Source organism: Telopea speciosissima, chromosome 7 (genome assembly GCF_018873765.1).
Source record: "Telopea speciosissima isolate NSW1024214 ecotype Mountain lineage chromosome 7, Tspe_v1, whole genome shotgun sequence".
Taxonomy (NCBI): Eukaryota; Viridiplantae; Streptophyta; class Magnoliopsida; order Proteales; family Proteaceae; genus Telopea; species Telopea speciosissima.
The window spans coordinates 4,598,185-4,619,354 of record NC_057922.1 but is presented as its reverse complement, the minus strand read 5'-3'; the positions used below and the strand labels follow the sequence as shown (position 1 = coordinate 4,619,354).

The 21,170-nt window shown below is 39.1% G+C and overlaps 2 protein-coding genes across 5 annotated transcripts; one reads left to right on the top strand and one right to left on the bottom strand.

The window, feature by feature from the left end:
* Positions 1 to 499: 499 nt before the first annotated feature.
* On the top strand, positions 500 to 5,389 carry LOC122666915 (thioredoxin domain-containing protein PLP3A-like). The gene is made up of 8 exons (XM_043863028.1): positions 500 to 635; positions 2,900 to 2,974; positions 3,087 to 3,134; positions 3,243 to 3,385; positions 4,261 to 4,333; positions 4,545 to 4,606; positions 5,103 to 5,200; positions 5,270 to 5,389. Exons 1-8 carry the CDS (start codon positions 552 to 554, stop codon positions 5,374 to 5,376), a joined length of 690 nt encoding a protein of 229 aa, XP_043718963.1. The 5' UTR covers positions 500 to 551; the 3' UTR covers positions 5,377 to 5,389.
* Positions 5,390 to 6,777: 1,388 nt separating this feature from the next.
* Positions 6,778 to 16,471, bottom strand: LOC122666582 (apoptotic chromatin condensation inducer in the nucleus-like). 4 transcript variants are annotated; one of them, XM_043862595.1, is made up of 6 exons: positions 15,993 to 16,471; positions 13,948 to 15,393; positions 8,068 to 8,268; positions 7,824 to 7,975; positions 7,259 to 7,746; positions 6,778 to 7,165 (listed from the first exon to the last, which is right to left on the bottom strand). In XM_043862595.1, the coding sequence occupies exons 2-6, from the start codon at positions 15,368 to 15,370 to the stop codon at positions 7,144 to 7,146; spliced, it is 2,286 nt and encodes a 761-aa protein (XP_043718530.1). In that variant the 5' UTR covers positions 15,371 to 15,393; positions 15,993 to 16,471; the 3' UTR covers positions 6,778 to 7,143. The 4 variants fall into 4 exon arrangements, with proteins under 4 accessions (XP_043718530.1, XP_043718532.1, XP_043718531.1 ...); XM_043862597.1 differs by having other exon boundaries at positions 6,778 to 7,746; positions 13,948 to 14,814; positions 14,971 to 15,393; XM_043862596.1 differs by having other exon boundaries at positions 6,778 to 7,746; positions 13,948 to 14,858; positions 14,976 to 15,393.
* Between the last annotated feature and the right edge of the window lie 4,699 nt (positions 16,472 to 21,170).

The following is a 21,170-nucleotide window of genomic DNA, read 5'->3' as shown; positions in this document are numbered from 1 at the left end:
TTGATTTTTATACCTAATTTCAGTGAAATAGAAATGAAGAGAAATAGAAATTGGTAAAACATTGTTGATAACCATCCTACCTTGGAGAAGCCCCAAGGCTGAAAATAGTGGCCTTAACTTTCCTTTCTCTTCCAGGAGGACAATCAAGGATGCGTCAACATCATGCCCCCCCACCACATGTGAAAATAAAGACTCAACAAACATAGGATCTTTTTTCTTGGTAAGACAAACATAGGATCAAGAGGGTAAGAAGTTGAATAGATATTACCTAAATGAGCAGGAAATGTGGATCGTTAGATTTTTCGAATGGAGCTGACGATCATAGCGAAATGTGGATCGTTAGATTTATTAATCAGATTTCAAACCATATGAAGGATGTAGTGTTGTTTTGTCCTACTTTTTATATTTGAGTTACAAATTCATTTGAATTTCTGCTTCTTCACTTTTGGGGTCTTCTTCAGTTCTTCACCTTTGGGGCTTCGGGTAATACCAGTAATAGATAGGTTTCTGATTCTCTGTTCTCACAGTCACAGAGCGAGAGAGAGAGAGAGATGGATCCAGACGCAGTTAAATCGAAACTGTCCAATTTAGCATTCGGAAATGTAATGGCAGCTGCTGCTCGTAATTACCAGAAGGTTTTCCACTCTCTCTAACACTTTCTTTTCTGTTTGCCCCGCGATTTGCTTCTCTGTTTCTCCCCCCCCCCCCCCCAACCCCACCCACCCTTTTTTTTTTCTTCCTGCAATGGAAACGTATGGCTTCCTCCGTTAATCGGTAGATAACAAACGAAACCCTTATGATATCTCTTTATTAGATCTGTCTCCTTTATCGTTGATCTACCCTTTTTGTTTCTTGAAGTTTCTATGTTTTTCTGTCGTGACTATTATTCTATGTTTCTGTGAATTCCTAGAGGGTATATTGGGTTCGCTGTGTCTTCTTCATTTTAATGTCGGTGATACAGATTTCCATCGGCTATTTTTGAGCTATTGGTTTGTCAACAGTCCTTCAATTTCATGAATCAATGAGAAACCAAGACAATATCTTTCAAAGTATGTGGAAAAAGAAACGATGGTATGGAGGCGGTGGACAGGATAGAGTTACAGTATAGTTCATTTACAATTTGTTATGTCCTGCTTATTTTACTTGTTCAATTCAACTACAAATTTTGTAAAACTCCTAAAACTTGTTAATTTTTTTTTAAGTGTAAGGGTAAAACTTGGTTGATTAAGCTAGTTGAAAAACCTATCCTTTAGAATGCGGAGTATATGATGAAATGCCTAATGAATATTTCAAGTTTTAGCCTCGTTAAATAGTTTTAATTGTCCCCTTAATGGATGAATTGAAATAATATTAGAAGAAGAAACACTTGCCTGAATGGTTGAGGATAGGGTTTATAATTTTTCAAAAAAAAAACAATTTCAGGGAAGCACTTGGCCGTAATTTACTTGATCATGACTTGCTTTGATCTGTAACTTTAGTTTTCTCCTCTATTTTCTATTCTTGAATTCAAAAATTATATCTTCTCCTTGTAGGATTAGGATTTTAATTCCTTGTACAATTAGTATTCTGGAAGCATTTCAAATGTTGGACAATTGGAAGAGAAACTATATCTCCACTGGTGGTATGATCACTTTGATTTATAATCAATGTTCAATAATCTCCCACCTATTATGGGTGAGGGTTTCCTGGTCTGCACGGACCATGTATCCCTCCCTGGTTTGCACTCATTTAGTACCATGTGGCAGGTCAGTTGAGGCCAAAATTTGGTAGACAGTTCACAGTTGCAACCCAAGCTTCCCTGCTCATATGTCAATTTCCAGCCCAAACAGAGTTTGGCATATGGCGAAATAAAGTATAAAAAATTATGGACTACAAAGAGAGTGCATGGCACCGAGAGGATGCATGGACATGCATGGGATGGGAGGGTAAACAATTGTATTTGAGTCTGAAATTTGACAATTGGCTGATCCATTTCATTTCCTAATAATCCAGCCGTCAGAATTTCCACATCACCCTTCCACGTGGCACAACTAGGTGTGCAGACCAAATAAGTTATGTGGTCTGTGCAGATTAAGAACCTTTCGCCTATCTTTAAGACGCCCAGAAAAGCCGCTAATGTAGTTGAAAATATTTTTCGTAATTTTCTAAAGGATCCTAGAAACAGAAGCAGGGATCATCTAATAGAGTCAAATTCCCTTGGGGGGGTTCCATGAAGCTATGTTTTCAGGGATATGGGGTGGTGACTATTTCGAGGAAATATTCAAGACAGAGTTTTGCATAAGTGGCTCCCTCCCTCCCCTCCCCTCTCCCTGGGGTCCTGTGGTGCTGTTAAGGGACAGATTTCTAGAGGCAGTATAATGGGGGTGAAACTAGTTTTATGCGAAACTAATTCTCTTCTTGTGGGGTAAAACAATACTGATTCCACTGGAGAAAATGAAGCTTATGGGATTGTTTGGTCATTAAACAGAAAGGCAGTATTAAAAGAAGAAGAAGCAGGGTTTGTTGACTATCTGGTCTATTCTTGGAGTTGTACTTATTAGATGGGACTGCTACCTTGAGTCCAGTTCTGCTTCATCAGAAACGTCAGTGTCATGTGATTATCATAATGAGTGATCTTTGTACCACCTGAGATATTCTCCTCATCATAATCTCTGCTAGGCTAGGGAGACTATGCACTCATTGTGGAGCACACAGATTTGAGATCTATATATTCGTTCTCAAAATGTTGCTGTCCTTTTGCAGTTTCTCTATAATTTTGATGAACAATATCTCCTATAAACGAGTTGTGCATGTTTATATTATCATAAAGTTTACCATTTTGCAGAAGTATAGTCCTGATAGAATGGAATAGCCTGGTGTAAGTTGTAGTAGGATATATTGTGACCATCTACTTGTACAGGAGTTGCTTGCTCAGGAGAAGGCTCAAGCATCCTCTACATCCAACCAAGAGGTTGATTTTGATGAGTTGATGGATGTAAGTTGGACCAAGTATCTTGCTTCTGTTTCTCATTGTGTTTTCTCTTCTTCTTTTACATCGTAACCTTATCTGTCTATCCATTGACAAGCACTTACACGATTAAAATTAGGACCCAGAGCTGGAAAAATTGCATGCAGACAGGATTGCAGCCCTCAAGGTCATACACAAACTCTCTAATTTCTGCATACATAAGTTTTAACATCTAGTTTTAAAGCAAAGCAATGTAACAGCCGTATTGAAATTTCACAAAGACTTGCTCCTACAGAAAGAAGCTGAGAAGCGGCAAGCTTTGACGAGGCAGGGTCATGGAGAATACAGGGAGATATCTGAAGGGGACTTTTTAGGTGAAGTCACTGGTAGTGAAAATATTATCTGCCACTTTTACCACCGGGAGTTCTATCGTTGCAAGTAAGCCTTACACTTATACCTGTTAAATATCCTAAACAACCTATTTAGTCAGGCTTGCCATACCTCAACCCAGATATCTGCCACATGGAAATTCTGTTGGTGTACAAATATTGTTGGCATATTGTCCATGTTCATCATTTAACAGTTTGGTTAGTTCATCTCAATTAAATATTTCCTCTACTTTGGAGTAGATCACCTTGTTGTGTCAGTCCTTTTGTTCAAATATATTAAGATGTACTTCCTACAAACAATAACAACAACTCAGCCTTATCCGAACTAAATGGGATTGGTTACATGGATGAAGGATCTGTGCACTCCAATCAGCTCTATTCGAGGTCATACTTGATACAAGGTCTAAGCTATGCATGTCTTTCTTCACCACTTCTACTAAGGTCATTTTAGGTCTGCCCCTGGTTCTTTTAGTTCCTTCAATCTGAATCAAGTCACTCCTCCTTACTAGGCATCCAAAGGCCTCTATTGAACGTTGTCATGCCACCTCAAACGACTTTCTCCTAGCTAATCATGTATCGGAATTCGGAGGTACTCCCAAATCAGCTCTAATACGTCTTTATCCTTACTAGTTTTGCTACTCCCATACCAGCTCTAATATGTATTACATATAAAGCATATCTTAAACAATAGTTTCAAGATTACATAATATATTCTGCAGTTAAACATACCAAACAATTTTTCGTTATATAATCTATTATGTCTAATAGTAGCCAAACGATTATTATTTATAGACTATAACTTAATATCGTAAATTATTTCTCATAAATAGGTCATAAACACAAATATAAATTATATCTAAGAGCCTATATATATGTATAAACAATTTTATTTGCAAATTTATGAACTGTGCTGATGTCCTTTAGGATACTGGATAAGCATTTGAAGTCTCTTGCACCGAGGTACATTGATGCCAAGTTCATCAAGCTGGATGCTGAGGTTGGTTAACTTATTCCCCTACCTTGTTTCACTTTGGATGATTCTTTACTTGTAGCTGAACCAGTTTCTAAACTGCTTGATCTTTTGTTGCAATCCTTGAGGTTGGGATGAAATCTAGCTTAACTACCAAAAATTTTGTTTCCTTAAACCCTAACATTACAAAATTAACAATGAAAAATCATTAAGGTGAAACCTGTTTTACAAATTGCAGAATGCACCCTTCTTTGTTGCCAAGCTAGGAATCAAAACTCTGCCATGTATCATATTGTTCAGGTGAGGCCATCTACATTAATTTTAACTTTATTTATGTACTTTGCATTTTTTTAAACTTAGACATCTTGACGCTTGTCCCAAAGAGAATTAGGCTACCTTGGATAAGGTTGAATTTGTGTCTCGGTAGATGATGCACATGCATAATGCCTAGAGGATCTCCCTCACTAGAAACATCCTATTCAAATAATTCAACTACCTGATCCCCAATTGGTCTTGGAGAATATAACACAAATGATGGACTGGTGGGTGGTACGGAACACTCGACATAAAGTAATATTTTTTTTTGGGTGAAAAGACATAAAATAATAGTTGCCAACCTAAAAGTGGTCAATTTATGACAGTTCTAGGCAAGGTCAGCAAATGAGCACAGGCCCCAAACCCCATCTGTGGGTGTAAAAAAAAATTCAAGTATCAGAATGTTTGGCACACCTCAATGCAACTTAAATTACTGTTTTTAATCTCCAAAGTAATGCCTTAAAAATTTCTTACCTTTCAGAAAAGGGATCGCTATAGATAGGCTGATTGGCTTCCAAGACCTGGGTGGCAAAGATGATTTTACAACAAATACTTTAGAGAATGTACTCATCAAGAAAGGTGATACTTACTTTCATTTATTTTGTTATATCCTGTGTGTAGTGCAGTCTCTAAACCACTTTGTTTCAGGCATAATTAGTGCAAAGAAAGTTGGAGAGGATGACGCAGACAATGATGAAATTGACATAGGCAGGTCAATACGGTCCTCGGTACATGCTGATTCTGATTCAGAATGAATAGGAAAAAGAACTGTTTCCTTTTATTTTTCAGTAAAATGATCTTGTAACATTTAAAATCCTAGATGTCGCCTTTTTAGGTTCAATGATCCTTCAACTCTTAAAACTCATATAAATTCATATTCTGTATAATCACCATCCTTTGTATTCTTTATTGTGCTCATGTTGCTTAAAATTTCTAGAACTGCAAGTTTGGCAGCAGATCACAAATCTTGGTGATCCTCTCTATCTAATAAATGGAAAGTCCACTTTCAAATCATCTGCCCTACACCCACTCCCTAAGTATATGCTTTAACAAGATTGATTTAGATGCTAAGATGCACATCCATAACCCACGAGATTAAAGTACATGCTTTGTTTTAGGGATTGGTGATTTTTCCATCCCAAAATTTCTGTACCAGCCTTCCGTCTCTTTTCAGTGCCTATTTGAAAAAAATCCTGTCTTGGTTGTGAATATTTCAATAGGCTCCGTAGGATATCTTTGCTTTAAAATATTAAAAATAATAATAATAATAATAATAATAAAAGAATTAGACTCGGTCAGTTAGATTTTGTTTTCTTATAATGTGATTCTATTGCAGCTGACTAAACAGCATGCCATATAAAACCCAGAGTCGCTGTAGTTGATGTGGATGCGTGTAGTGTATCATCCCTGGAGGTTGAAGTGGCCAGAAACTAGGAGGTACAGGTGGTTGCTGAATCAATGGCACTGGTTGCTGCGTAGTTTGAGGAACTTGCATCTGTTTGTCAATATAAGTGGTGCAAGCCTGGCGGTGGCAGTGGTGGTGGGTTTGGTGAACTTGATGGTGGGGTTTGGAAAGCCACCGGCCCACCATATCCGCAAAGGCATTAAACCTAGGGATGTAAATGAATAGTCAAAATTCGTTTTCAAATCCGTCCGAAAGCTAACTGGATAAGGGTATGGATAGGTTATAGCTATTCAAGAAGCTATATTTACATGTAAATGGATAAAATATCCGATCCATATCTGTATCCGTTTAGCATTATCCGAATCCATCCGAAAGTTAATCGGATGCAGATGCAGATATAGCTCTATCTGAACCATTTCCGATCTGTTTACATGCCTAATTAAACCCAGCCTGGGTCCTCACATTGCTCTTTACATAAACAGATTAGGAAGTGTTACAACTTACAAGCGTTAAAGAACCATGGGAATTTTAACGCATGGGAAAAATCAGTCAAACAAAATAAAATACCCATCAAAGAGAAAGCAGGTAAAAAGTGGGCTAGCCAATCAACATCTCTATGACCATAAAAGAGAGCTATGATCTAGCAAACAATTTTCCTCAACAAAATAAGCATTAGCAAGTATAAATAGCTGAATGAATGATTTTACAATAGTTGGTCTAAAGCATCCAGAATCCACTCGGAAACCTTTTAAACCGACCAAAAACAAAGCTCATATGACCGCTACAGCAAAGAATACAGTATTACGGTTCTTTACTTTGTACCAAACATGAATTCCAATCCAAAACAAAGACTAATTGGAACATCATCATCCGCATTGACTCTAAAACTACAAGGTTTGAAGTTCACCAAGTATTGCACCCCATGTTATTAACCAGAAAGCACTACGGGTTTGATAAAATGGACCGTTTCTGTGACCAAAGTTCTAATAAATATGTTCACAGGAGCCATTACTTAAAACTCATAGATAAATCTCAATCCTAGAACCACTGTACAGAATTCCACGTCGACCGACGATCCTGATCCCTTCTGCACAAACTTGCTCGGGTCATTTCATTCTTACAGAATTGAATGCTTCTCGCTGCAAAGACCTGATTACATAGAAAAAAGCACCTTCTTAGCATCCGACATACCAACTATAATTAGCAAGAGAGCGTAAGTGCCAGGTACAAACACAAGACAATCATACTCATTGGCCCTTCTCCCTCTTGCTGCATGCTTTGCTGCAACTTGTTCATCTGACAATGGCAAGTAATATATCCGAGGGGTAGTTTTAGTCTTCCTGAACAGATCATCAAGAGTAACAATCATTGGTTCTGGCTTCTTTGGGGGTGGAGGTGGGGGTGGAAGAGGCAGCTTTTCCCTTGCCGTGGGTTGGTCAGATATTGATGGTGGTGGTGGTGGGAGGGGAGGTGGGGGTGGGAGCTGCTGCCGCAGCCCATGTTGACGAGCAGGAGGCTGGGTCTGGAAGTTTGAAGGGGCTGCCGGAGCCTTGGGACTTGTAGTGACAGGTGGTGCTTGAGGCTGGAGGGGAGTTTCAGCCCGCACTTTCACTTCTTGGGGATCAACAAACTCAGCCACCAATAACCGTCCTCCATTCGGTGGCCACTGGAGGTTGTACAGCGCATTTCGAGTCTCTATGGCTTCTTCTACTGATGAATACTGCATGAACAAGACTTATACACATCAGTTCAGTGAGAAATCATACAACATAGCACACAAGGAAGCAAGAGATGTACCGTGACATAGCAGTGTGTCTTGATGTGATCCATCCAGAAACTAGAGACTTTTCCAGTTTTTGCTAGAAGCTCTTGCACTGCTTTAAGAGTAAATGGACGGAGAAAACGATCGACTCTAAGTGATGTGGTTGGAGGTTTTGATGAAGGTGGAACTGCCAACATAAAGCAAAATACAATCCATCATTAAATGCAAAAGGATGAAATTGTCACTTTGATTGGAAAAACTGAAGAAGGTGATGCTTACCAACACGTTCCTTGGGTGCTTCTTCGCTTATATTTGAATCCGACCTAGTGAAGTTTCGTTTGGGGAAGGTAGAGCGGGAAACATCTTTAGGTGTCGTAGAAGGTGTGAAATTAGAGGTTTGCAGTTCAGGAACTTTGATATTTTCAGAATTCCATCGACGCTGTCTTTTTGGAGGTTCAATGTTCCCAACTGCTTCTTGATCTGTGGATACAGCTTGTTAAGTAGATGACCATAAATCAGGTTTAGTGGTAGGAACACTACCAATCCCACAAAAATAACCCTACATCCAGTTTCATATTTCAGACTACTTCATAAGTAATTTCAAGCAACTGTTATGCTGTATCTGAGAAAATATACCACTGTTGAGGAGACCCTAAATTATCATACTCAATACTAAAGATTTACATTTTCATGTTAGTTAAACCTATCACTAATGGAGATTGTCAAAGCTTATAACAAATTAAATCAAATCAACCATCAGATCAATTTGCATCTAATAAATCACAATAAGATTTCTAGCCACAAGAGACAAAGTGAGAGTGATAAAAATGCATTGATAGCAGAATATAAAATCAAACTGTAAGAGTAACTTTCCAAGTGCTACTGTATAAACATGGGAAATAAATGAACAAGCAGACAAAACCAAGTTGTGATGAATAACTTCAATGGTGTCTACAAGGAAATCCATAGGATGTATTCCTGATATGCGACCCAAAATTTCCAACTGGTACACATGTAACCTGCAATATTGGTAGGAAACAGGTACTGCAGCAAAATTTCGTAAAAAACAATTTTCTTGTTCAATTGAACAACTCAACCGGTCAATCTGGCCCTTATGAGACCCTGTGGATGGACCATGTCACACTTCATGAACAATTCAACTATATAGCCAATCATTAGACTTCTCGGCGACCATTCTAAGAATTCTAACCCAAAAAACCAAGAAATAAGGCTTTGTTCTGCAATGTGCCAAAGAGCCATTGGAATGAATTTAACAAATAGTGTGGTCAGTGGTGTTGCCAAATAGTGGAGCTCTTTTGGATTGCCAATATAGATTCCATGTGCATAATTCCAGCCAGGATCAGCTAGATTTCTTTGCCAGGTGACTAAACTTATCATTTTGCACAATAGAAACACTAAAAAGTAATATTTAACATTAAACCCAAAACTCCACACACACACACAGAGAAAGAGTTAAGACATGGTTCATAAAAAAGTAAAATTATTACAATTCATCAGAACGTTCACTGACGTTAGTTTTCAAACAGAGCAGTCATCTCCTTATCCTAGTGAAAAAGGATAAGAGCCTCCCAAGGTCCCAACCCAACCTGAAGAACCACCAGTACCAAAGGATGTAGCCAGTAAGTAACCTAATTCCTGCTGGTAAACCTCTGCAGTCTCATCACCTATTTTGTCTCAGGCAACCAGCAACCATTTCTATTGAGTAATCACAAGTACAGAAATGAATCGGAAAAAAAACAGAAACTGAAATCATAGTCGCAAGGTATATGGAGAGTCATATCCAAATAAAATTGCTAAAAACAAAGAAAGAAACAGCTCCGGATTTATATATCCTAATCCAGCATGCCTTACAAAAAAATACTAGCCCATGATTAGAGAACCAATACTGAACCAGAGTTCGGTTTGAGTAGAAAATTGACCCAAAACCAGAACTGTAAGGCTACTGTGATCATACTCCTGGATCTGGATTAACTTGCCACATGGAAAACCAGGGGAAAATAGAAAAGAAGTGTTCTGTCGGTATATTTGTATCATTCGCATTAGAAAATCTCCATCTGAAGGAGATAAGGATCTCAAAGATTACAACCGAGGCACCACTAGATGCAAACTTACCTATCACGAAATTGGACATTAAATGATGGAGTTACCACCTTAAGCCATACTTGTTGCAGTGTCTAGGCGACTGAAGGCATTGGAGAGGGCCTGGATGCAAGGCGACACCAAAAAGGCAACTGTAGGAGCATATGCTATCAATACATTTCTATCATTCTTATCAAAGTGACCGGGCGGGGCGGGGCGGGGCGGGGCGGGGGCGGGGGGGGGGGGGAAGAAGGGGGAGTTGTCTTGAGCTGCTGTAGGAGCATGTGCTGGGTTAAGAGACTGACATGATTCAATCTCCAGCCTCAAGGCATATGGTGGAAATTTTCAACGAGGAGCTTGGTAACCCCCGTGGTCCTGATAACCTCATCTCAAAAAAAGGACCAGAGCAAATAAACATCACAACAAATAGTCATAACATATCCCAGTATGTCTCACCTCAGATAGGAAAGACAGGACGTCATATCCTTTAGTAATGGTTGTTTTGGAAATTCCATTGCCTAAGACTGAGAAGATCCTTCCTAGCAGAGAAAAATTGACCATATAGTAACGTAGCCAACAAGTTGAAAATTTCTTCTATTGGAGGTCGGAAATTGCCATTCAAAAACATGGAAGAGGGAGATAGATATCAAAGTTCAGGAGATATGATGCCTAACATCTCAAACAAAATCAGGAACGAGAGCAGTCATGTTCAGTTATGAACACCTTGCATTTTTTGTCCCACTATAGAAGTGGGTTCCTGGTTTCCCTGTAGGGAGGGAAACAGAGGCCTGCATTGAGGGGATGTCATCAAGTTTATCGTCCCTCTTACTTCTCCCATTCATTTTCTCAGTTCATCCCTTGATCTGGCGCTAGTTTAATTTTCCCCCTATTTAACCCCCTTCAGTCAGGATGTTGCACAGGTTGGAGCTGAGCGGTTTCAATGAGGAATGATTTATTTTCGCTGCTTTAGTTAGGAGTACGGGTAACTGGTAGCCTTATGAATTTGCTGGGTGCTCTGGTGAGCAGATAGGAGCATTTTCCATCAATAAATGGTTAGGAGGTGGTAAGGTGATAAATGTTTGAATACTCTTTAATGTAGTTCTAGATTGGTAGGAGACCAACTAGAAACCAATAACCAGGATCTGCAATGGACTAGGGAAATCGGCTAGGTCAAAATATGTGGAATTGTGAAATTAGGGTTAAGGTAAGTTGATGTAGGGGAGTCTTCCAGTGAAGGTCTTGAGATGTTTTGATTAGGTTAGGGTTTCTGGGTAATGTAGTCCTAGATAGGTAGGAGTCCTACTACGAGCCAGATAACAGGATCAATAGCAAAAGGGGTTGCTGGTTCGAATGGACAGCACTATGTTTTAGGTTAATTCTAGGGTTTAGGATGGGAATTGGAGAATGGGTCTTATATGACTTTAATATGCAGGTTTAGGAGGCTTTAATGGCATAAGAATATTAGGGTTTGGAAGGGTTCTAAAATTCTGTAGTTGGGCAGAATCCAGTTACAGGTTTTTAGGTTTAATGGAGTGGGGGAATGGAGGGGTTAAAGTAGAGACTAAGGGCTAGGGTTAAGGTCGAATGTGGGGATTGGTGTGGGGAATATAAGCTGGAAGTAGGGTTCGAAAGTGATGGCTAAAACTAGAGTTATGGGGGAGTCCTAGTGGAGGTAGGAGTGCAGGTTTAATGGAGAATTAGGATTTGATGGATGGAGGGGATTGTGGATTAGGTTTAAGGGAAGATGAAGGATGATAGAAGAAGGTTAAAATAAGAAAACAGGTTCAAACTCACTGTATTGCAGGACAATGGCAGCAGTTTGATGACTTGAGAGAACCTCCCGATCTTCACAATGCAAGGAGTCGCAGGAGTCCACCTACCCTTCACCACCTTGAGATCCACAAGGATATACACTCACAAAGAGCAGCAGCAATGGCAGCAAGCATAAAGCTAATTTTTATTAATCAAGTTCGTATTCAATGCTGGCCTCCCTTACAAACTTATATAGAAGGCTCAAAAATAGACTTAAGACACTAAAAAGGAATGGCCTAAACCAATCCTTAACCTATTAGCTAACTTAAACTGACTAGGAACCTGAAATAAACTCAAAATAGAGTCCTAATCCAGCCCAACTAAATAACTAAAAGAAAAACTAATAAAATCACTTAAATTGAACCATTGGTTGAACCGGTTCAATTTAAAACACCAAATAAAAAGCTAAGTATGGGAGCTAATCCCGTATGCAACCTATTTACCCATATTTTAGGCCCATAAAAGTGGCCTATTACATTAGAAACCCATGGGATCAAAGGCCCAACATGTATGTAACCCAACCCTAGACTTATTCCTAAAAGAAGCCCAGTTTGGTGATAAATCTGCATCACTGGGCTTTGAGAAAGTGGAAGGACAGGGAATCTAGGGTTTAGGGTGGTCACCTAGGGCTGATACTAGGATCAAGTTTCCCTTATGATGAGAGGGAAAGTTCGAACCAAGAAAGGTAGGATTTTGATGACTGGTTTGGTCTGAGTGGAGTTTAGGTTATGGGGGTAATGTTCAGAGATGGAGGGGGTGCTAGGGTTTGGTTTGGAGGATTAGAAGAACGGTTTTGGGGTTGGGATGATGCACGCACTTGTATGAAATTATTCTTGAACCTTACAGAGAAATTCCATCAACTGATTGTGAGTCTTCAAGAGATCGGCTAGGGCAGAATTGAAGCTGGGATGACACTTAAATGGAGATCAATGGAAACGGGTAGAGGAAGGCTATCTCAACCTGAGTATCTCACTCTCACAGCCTATCTCAGGACAGTGTTGTTGCTGAAAGCAAAATCTTTATTCATAAAATCGTGGGGGGCTCAATTGGAGCTCTTACATATTTATAGCCTTATGGCTGAAAAGAAAACAAACACAAACTATGACTCAAAACAAAACTAGGACTTCTAACTAGGATTTAAACTTGCACTAAGAATCCTAATTAGAATTACAACTCAATAAAAGGCTAATTAAAATACCAAATAAAAATCTAATTAAAACCCTAACTTCAGCCCACGATTTAATGCTGGTGTAGGAAAGAATCTCTAAACCTGCAGCTGGTTTTGGACAGCCAAGTTACATCACTCTTTATCTACCTCTGAACATGTTTTCTTCTTTGTTTCCTATCAAAACAAAATGTGTTGCCAGCAACAAACACTGCCCCAACATGTATTTTTCTTTGATTGATGTTTTCTTCCCACCCCTGTTATGTATCATCCTTTATGGTCGTTTTGGTTATTAGATAGGGGTCCCATATGTTTCCTGGCCTTTTGGCTCTGTCTTTGTACTCTGCTTTTTCTTTTCCATTCATCCAAAATAATAATAATAATGATAATAATACTAATAATAATAATAATAATGAAAATAGCAAGAATAATAATAACGATGAATATGATGGTGACCCTAGTCTGGATCCTCATTGAACATCTAACCTAGCCATGCATCCAGCCAAGTACATTAGCAATGACAAACTGAGGAAAAACTTGCCTCCAATATGGATGATGCTTGGGAACTGAAAGGATAATTCCTCATGGTTATCAACTAAACCTTCATAAACCCTGGAGTCTAAATATTTCCTCACTTCGGTATAAAAGACATATATATAATGGGAACAAGTGAAAATATCACATTAACAAACCAACCACCACATCCTCAAGAAGATATCCTTGAAACAAAAGTACTAGCTTTACGTCTTGCATGCACAGATAGACAGGCCACTTGAGAAATGACAAATTCTAACTAAAAGCCTGTTGATTCCTAATGCATCAAAGTTGATGGTCCAACCAAGATAGCAACATAGATAAATAAATACCATGAACAAAGAACTGCTGCCTCTAACCACAACTTAAAAAATATTCCAGATACACCCCATAAACAATAAAGAATATACAAAATCCAACTTAAAGAACGATTTAAAAAGGTACCAAGCAAGTCCAAACCATAAAAGGTACTACAGTAGGAACATATTCCAGGTTCAAGAAATAGCAAATAGAATAGATGAGGAAAACATATGAAGAATAAAATGTACCTTCAAATTTTCTCTTCTCTGCAGGAACAGCATGACGATTCTTATTATCATCAGGAACTTCTTTCTTCTCAGAAGAAAAGCCATCCCCCATAGCATCAACTAGGCATTCTTCTTTTACAATATGCACTTCGGTAAGCTCCTTCCTATCTCTAACTTCATCAGAATTATGATTAGAATCAATCTGCTTACTCTCCAATACATCCTCCTCCATTGAATCATCCCCGGAACTGCGGTCTAAATTTAATTTTTCTGGGGAACCCCCATCAGCACTATCATTTTTCTTGCTAATGTCCACATTAGGGTTATTGGTGTCATCAATATCTTCAACAGAGCCCTGGTTCTCACGTGGCTCTTGATTATCCAGTGGATGTAAATTGCCACCATTAGGAGGAACATGACTGGATGATGGATGCACCATCTCCGGCTTAACTTCTAGTTCTAAATGGAAATTATCAGCATTCAAATTATCCTTTAGTTCATTCTTTTCAATAATTGACACAGAATCAGTAGAAATAGACTCATACTTTACTTGAGACCCTAAAACAGGGCTCACCTCAGATACCTGATTGTTCGGATCGTAAAGGTTGAGCACAGCATCTTCTTTGAGAGGCTTTTGATTCTCATCCTCAGTCTTGAATTCATTGCTCTGCAACTCCTGCTCGCTTGATGCAGACTGTGTTACCACAGTCTGACCGACAGTGACAGTGGTTTCCATAGACACTACATGTACAGCTGGTTCATCAACAACACACACAGGATCTGTATTACCAGTTGACTCCTCAGCTCGTGCTTGTCCTTGAGCTGTCTCAGGTGGACTGTCACGAATGCAAACAACAGACTCATCGGCATCTGCTGCTTGAATTTTATCTTCACTGCCATAAGTATCTTCTGCCACTAGGGATTTATTTTCATTGTTGTCCTTAGTATCTTCTACTGCTTGGGTTCTATTTTCACTGCCGTCCTCAGGTGGACTGTCATCAATGCAAACAACAGACTCATCAGCATCTGCTGCTTGAATTTTACCTTCACTGCCGTAAGTATCTTCTGCCGCTTGGGATTTATTTTCACTGCAGTCCTTAGTATCTTCTGCTGCTTGGGTTTTATTTTCATTGTTGTCCTCAGTATCTTCTGCTGCTTGGGTTTTATTTTCACTGCAAACCTCAGTATCTACGATAATTTCAGTGTCAATCTGCTTTAGCTCCGCCTCTTCACTGTTAACCTCTTTGGTATCACAATCAAAACCATTAACTTCTTCGTTGGCAGCAGCTTCCCTCTCAATGCGAATTGCTTCATCCAATCGTTTTATCAAGTCATCCTTTAACCCCTTTATTGTGAGCTTCCTTCTCCTAAGCTCTTCCTTTAACTCAGTAACTTTCCACTGATCAATTGGTCGGTTTCCAAGAATTGGATACTGGCTCGACATCTTACTAGAATAACCTCCCAACCCTAGCCACAAAGCAAATATACTTCACCATAAGATTAAAAGCTAATGATAAATGGGGGGGGAGGAAATGCAACAAGCTCCCCTTAAACAAAAGAATCAGGAACTATACACAACTAAATGTTTCAATACAAACTTACAACGCTAACAACAGGGGTGGGGGGAGAGAAAAGAAACATGTCTAAAGGTCAAAAAACTAAACCGAACAGTTGAATAAGACAAAAATCCATTTTTTAAGGGGGAATAGTGAAGAATCAACTCTACGAATTCCTATCAACTAATGTAGTATCAAAAGCCCAACCTCAAAAAAGAAATAACTGTAAAAATCAAATAAAATGACTCAAATGCATGAACCAATTGACCAAACGGCACACAGACCAAACCCAAGTGTAAGAGCAGAGTAATGCACTTCAAACAAAGTGACCAAGTGGGAAAAAGGAAAGAAACACAGAAAATTAGAGAACACCCGGTTCATGATGAATGACAGAATCCAACTTATTGTTACAGGATCACATAGGAATACAGAACAACAATATAATCAAACGTCATTAATCTAATTAGAGATGGGAAACTAGAGACATATAAAAATGGAGAAAGAACTCACAGCACTAATAGCTTTGTAGGCCGCAAAATCTGGGAAAACCAGAGACACTTCCTTACGAGAAAAAGAAGTGAGACGTGAAACCCTAATTTCAGAACAGAAAACCAACCATTAGATATAACCAATCAGAATTCATAAAAGACACTCAGAAGGGCAAGCATTAGATCTCCAGAACAAGGACATAGGCGACAAACTCATCCGTTCGTTCTCGTTTTCTCCCCTGTAAAAGAATAATATCCAAAAAAAAAACAAACAAATGAAACCAACAAAGATGAAAAACAGTATAGATGGAAATATAGGTATTAGCAGATAAAGAACGTAAGAAGGGTATTCGCTAGGTTTCTGATGTATTTTTTTCTTGCATGGGAATTTGGGTTCTCTTCAAGGAAGTTTCGCCACAAATATGAGAGACAAACATTGAGAGATGAGAGAAGCGAGGAGAGAAGAGCGCGAGTTTGTTTTTTTGGCTGTGTCCTGAAATTCCTGCCCTGCGAGATATATCGCAGTTTCACTTGCAAAATCATTTTACCTAAAATACCCCTAATCCTGGGCCCTCGCCCTTCTATGGGAAAGAATATCACATGGACGAGAAATGTTTAGACTGACACCCCTTACAGGGAAAAGAGCCCCTGAACGCGTGGAATTCCAACCAATAGAATGGACCCACCACGTAAGGACCTGGATCACCGTACGCTCGCTGTTACAGTGGCTGGGATTCTTGGTCACGGGACCAGGGTGTCAAATTTCGAACCGGACCATTAGAAGTAGAACACACCGAAATCGACCATAAAAATCCAAAATTGGACCAATCGTTACCTCTAACAGTCCAACGGTCTGATTTTGGTTTTTATTTATTTATTTTTTGGTAGAATTATTTTGGTTTTTATTAAAAAACAAAAAGGGTCGATTAAAGGTTACTTTTTCTTTTCTTTTAATGAAAATTTTCACCCCTGTGGATGCTTGGACCTTTATCTCTTCCATTTTCCCAAGTTCCTATAATAGAGGGGTGGAAATGACCATCCTATCTATGCCCAAACACACTGCTCGGGCAGATCCACCCCCTCTATTAAAGGAATTTGGGGGAAATGGAACAGATAAAAATACGTGGGTGCTCTCATTGCCACCCCCCACGCTGGTGCTAGGGCTACAAAGCTTGGCAATGAACCCCCCTGCTTAGAAATAAAAATCTAAAATGAAAAAATAGAAAAGGGAATTAATACACACATAAAGGGCTAGCATTTTTCTAAATAATTTACTAATTAAAATTGTGTGGCACCTGCACCCAGACACTGGAAAGGTGAAAAGACTACCTTGCCACTCATGAAATGAAAAATCCCACCCTTATTGGATGCCTTCACACACACTCTCATTGGTTCTCGCACTAGTGCAAGCCTATAGGGGTCATGCAATCTGGTAGGATCCCCTCCTTTAAATAGTTTAATGTTCAAGAGGATAATTCAGATTTTAAAAATAAAATAAGAATAATTGAACAATATATACCAATCACAAGACTGAACATAAGAGGGCAAGGGAGTCTTTTCCAAAGTGAGAGGAGATATGATAACACTTGTTAGGTACCCTGGCAGCGTGCCTAACATTTTCCCCGTAAAAGTAACCTGAACCCTTGACAAATAATGGCAAGAGATCATCTCATACATATGTTGTTTTAGTGATTTGCCTAAATAATGGCAATTGGTATGAAAATTGGTCGGGTTCATTATGCGGGTTTTCATCTTAAGGTAGTCTAATTCAGTTGGTCCGAACATCAAACCAACTTAGAATCCACTGGACAATTTCATTGAGAAGCAAGTCCATGAAAGTTTGGACAGATTCAAAAGAGCTTTTTTTATTTTTGGTGAAAGATTCAAAAGAGCTTGTGCAATGGCTAACAAGGGAAGGGGATCACGCATGGCCTTGGGAATGCTTATCCTTTTTATAAGACATATTTCTTTTGGGTCAAATTTATAAAAGAAATTTTTACATCAATTAAAACAATTTCAATATTTAGATAAGTAACAGTTTTCATGCCCAGCGTGCATGTGCACAACCTACATTAAATACAGTTAAATTGACATAAATATCAATCTAAAATGACATAAAAGTCTTATGCCCCTTATTTGATGAAGTTGATGAGAGAATCTCCTGTGTACAAATACCTTACCCTTAAGATTAAAAAAAAAAAATTCACTACTTATAGCTCTTAAAACAGGATACAGGATACAACTTCTGTTAATTTGGCATACCATCTACCAAATCAAGCCATACTGGAAAAATGAGAGGTCCCCTCACAGAAAACCTAAAGAACTCTGGTTGTACTTAATATTTTAATCTTATATTTTCATCCCAAAGAAAAAGTCAACCGAAGTAATATAAATTTTTCTTTTTTTTGGTAGAGAACCGAAGTGATATAATAATAATAACGGGTTCATGTTCACTGGGGTTTCATCTCGAGGCGGTCCATTTCAATTGGCCCAGACACGGAATAAAAAATTGAACCCAACCAGAAGTTAAGTGTGATGATTTTTTTCTTTGACATAATAGATTATCAGCTGACGAACCTGTACTTAGGGTTGTAAAAAATCTGACCCACACGGTAGACACTATTGGTTAGAGCCCAAAATTGGGACACTCCTTGTTATACCGCACTCATAATTAATTATTATTTCTATCGTGACGGTGGTTATCACGCACGTCCCATGACACACCATGGCAATGGAGAAGTAAGTTCTAGCCCTTGCTTATTTATTTATCCTTTCCTCGACCCTCGGGCGGGTCAAGATTTAGATCGCGCTATTTTAGTTGAGTTAGGAATATTCTATTGGTGGGTCCCACTTATTTAAGGGAGCGTGTGATGGGCTTATAATCCCATGGTGGATGGACTATCCCGTGGGTTCTTTTCATTTGAAACCTATGGGCGGCCATTTAGTTAAGAGGCCCATTTAACTTGAGGGCCAATTTGACTTATTTGACCCAAGATGGGTTAACCCATTCCTTTACCCTAAATAAGACCATGGGTCAACCCATTAAGCCCTCTTGACCCATTTAACTTAAACTATCCATTTGGCCTAATGACCCATTTATCTTGGATCCACCCATTTGCTATTTGACCCATTTAACTTAAAGACTCATTTAGCTATTTGACCCATTTAACTTAAAGGACCCAAGCCCATTTTCTATAAATAAGACAAAGGGGGGAGAAGCATTCATTTTCATTTCTTCTCCCATCTAACCTAAATCGTGGAGGAGAGAAAGATGAGAGAAAGGAGAAAGAAGAAAGAAGAAAGAAGGAAAGAAGAAAGAAGGAAGGAGAAAAGGAGAAGGAGGAATGGAAAAGCTTGGTTGAAGGCTTGGAATCTCACCTTGTGGAGCCTCTCTACGTGGAGCTTTTCTACATTGGGGAAGGTAAGCCATTGAAACCACATCTCTTCATCTATTTTGAGTTTTGAGGTTTGGGAAATGGGAGAGATTCGACCAAGGAATCGATGGAACCTCTAAACCTAGACTATAGTGGAGTTATTTCACTCGATTACAAACCCTAAGCCTAAGTAATCTCTTCCCATTTAAGAAATTTAAGGTTTCTACCCTATTATGTCTTAATTTAGGTTCTCTTTGTTTTCCCTCTTAAATCCATGGGATTACATGGACCTAATGAGGCCTTAGAACCTAATGTACCTAGGAGGAAGCTTTCTTGAAGCCTCCCTACCTTTAAACCCTTGGAAAATGAATCCCTAGCAAGAAACCCTTCAATTTTCGATTCTGCAGGTGTGGTTTTACATGTGGTTTGGCACTGAGAAACCACACCGCAACCACCCTTGCGAGAGACCTTCCTAAGCCCCTGGTTAGCTAGGACTTACATGTGATTTTAGACTGCAAGAAACCACCACAAATTACCTTCCCGAGAAGGCCCTTGAAGGTCGGATTTACACTCGGTTTCGAGTTTTACAAACCACATGCGCATCCGACCTTGACTAAAATTGTCCTCGAGCCCTGTGAAGCTCGGATTTACACTCGGTTTCGGTTTTAAAACCACATCCGCATCCGACCTTGACATAAACTGTCCCGAACCCCGGTTTCCTAGGATTTACATGTGGTTGCGAGAATTTGGGCATGAAACCACTCCTGAACCACTCTACTTCGAAACCTTATACTTAAATGATTTATGGGAGACCTTTTGGGGATCCGTCCCTTTACTTAATTAACCCTATTTTCACTCTTTATTTAGGTTTAAAGTTTTCATCTTGTGACGTGTTACTTGATTTCGGCGACAACTCATAACATCGGGGCATAACACATATTGTGAGTGGGTTTGGTTGTTTGGGCTTGATATTATTATTGCATTGTATATTATGTCATCATTATAAATTATTAAGCATGCTTGCGTATTGCATACTTTTATATATGAATGTTATGATGTTAATTGGAGATGCTTTACTTTGATGGGTCTCGGTGCCGGTGGGTGCCTAAACCCCGGATAATATATATATTTATGAAGAAATTATCGGAGGAGCGGAAGGCGTGTTAGAGGAACATGGCAACGGTGTCCTTGTGATAATTGCGCTTACGGGCCGTGAGAATTCTAGGGACTTGTTCCCCTTTGTTTATTTTAGGGCGTAGGCCCATGTATAAACATTCTACTGCTATACCCTTGTTGATCATTATTAGATGGTAATGAAAAATGGATTAACTACGGTATTTATCATCTAGGCTTTGATCATCTTGTAACTATTGATTTTATATGCTTCCGCAAAACTATTGATCTTTTGGAATGTAATATTTTCCTTTCCGCACTCGATATTATATTGTTTTAATATTAGTTATGATCGTATGCGTTGGGACACCGTGTCGTGATCCTGGCAGCTTAGTAGGATGACACGCGTCGTCCTAGTCACCCCTTATAATGTATTGTATCCCTTGTCTGGGATGGGGGCGTGACACTCCTACTCTTAGTAGAGAATGTAAGACCACCACCACATCATCCAATGTTCAGGTGGTGAGAGAATAAGGGAAGGAACTGTCTCTCAGTCTCATAGTATGGTAATAAAAGTGGAAAGAGCAGTTTGCAAATCTATGATAGACAGCAGGGTCTACTGCCTGGCCAACCCTTGCAGTGGTTGGTTCACTTACCATTTGGGGAATGGTCAAACATTTATGGACATCCAATATACCTCACTTGCTGGAATT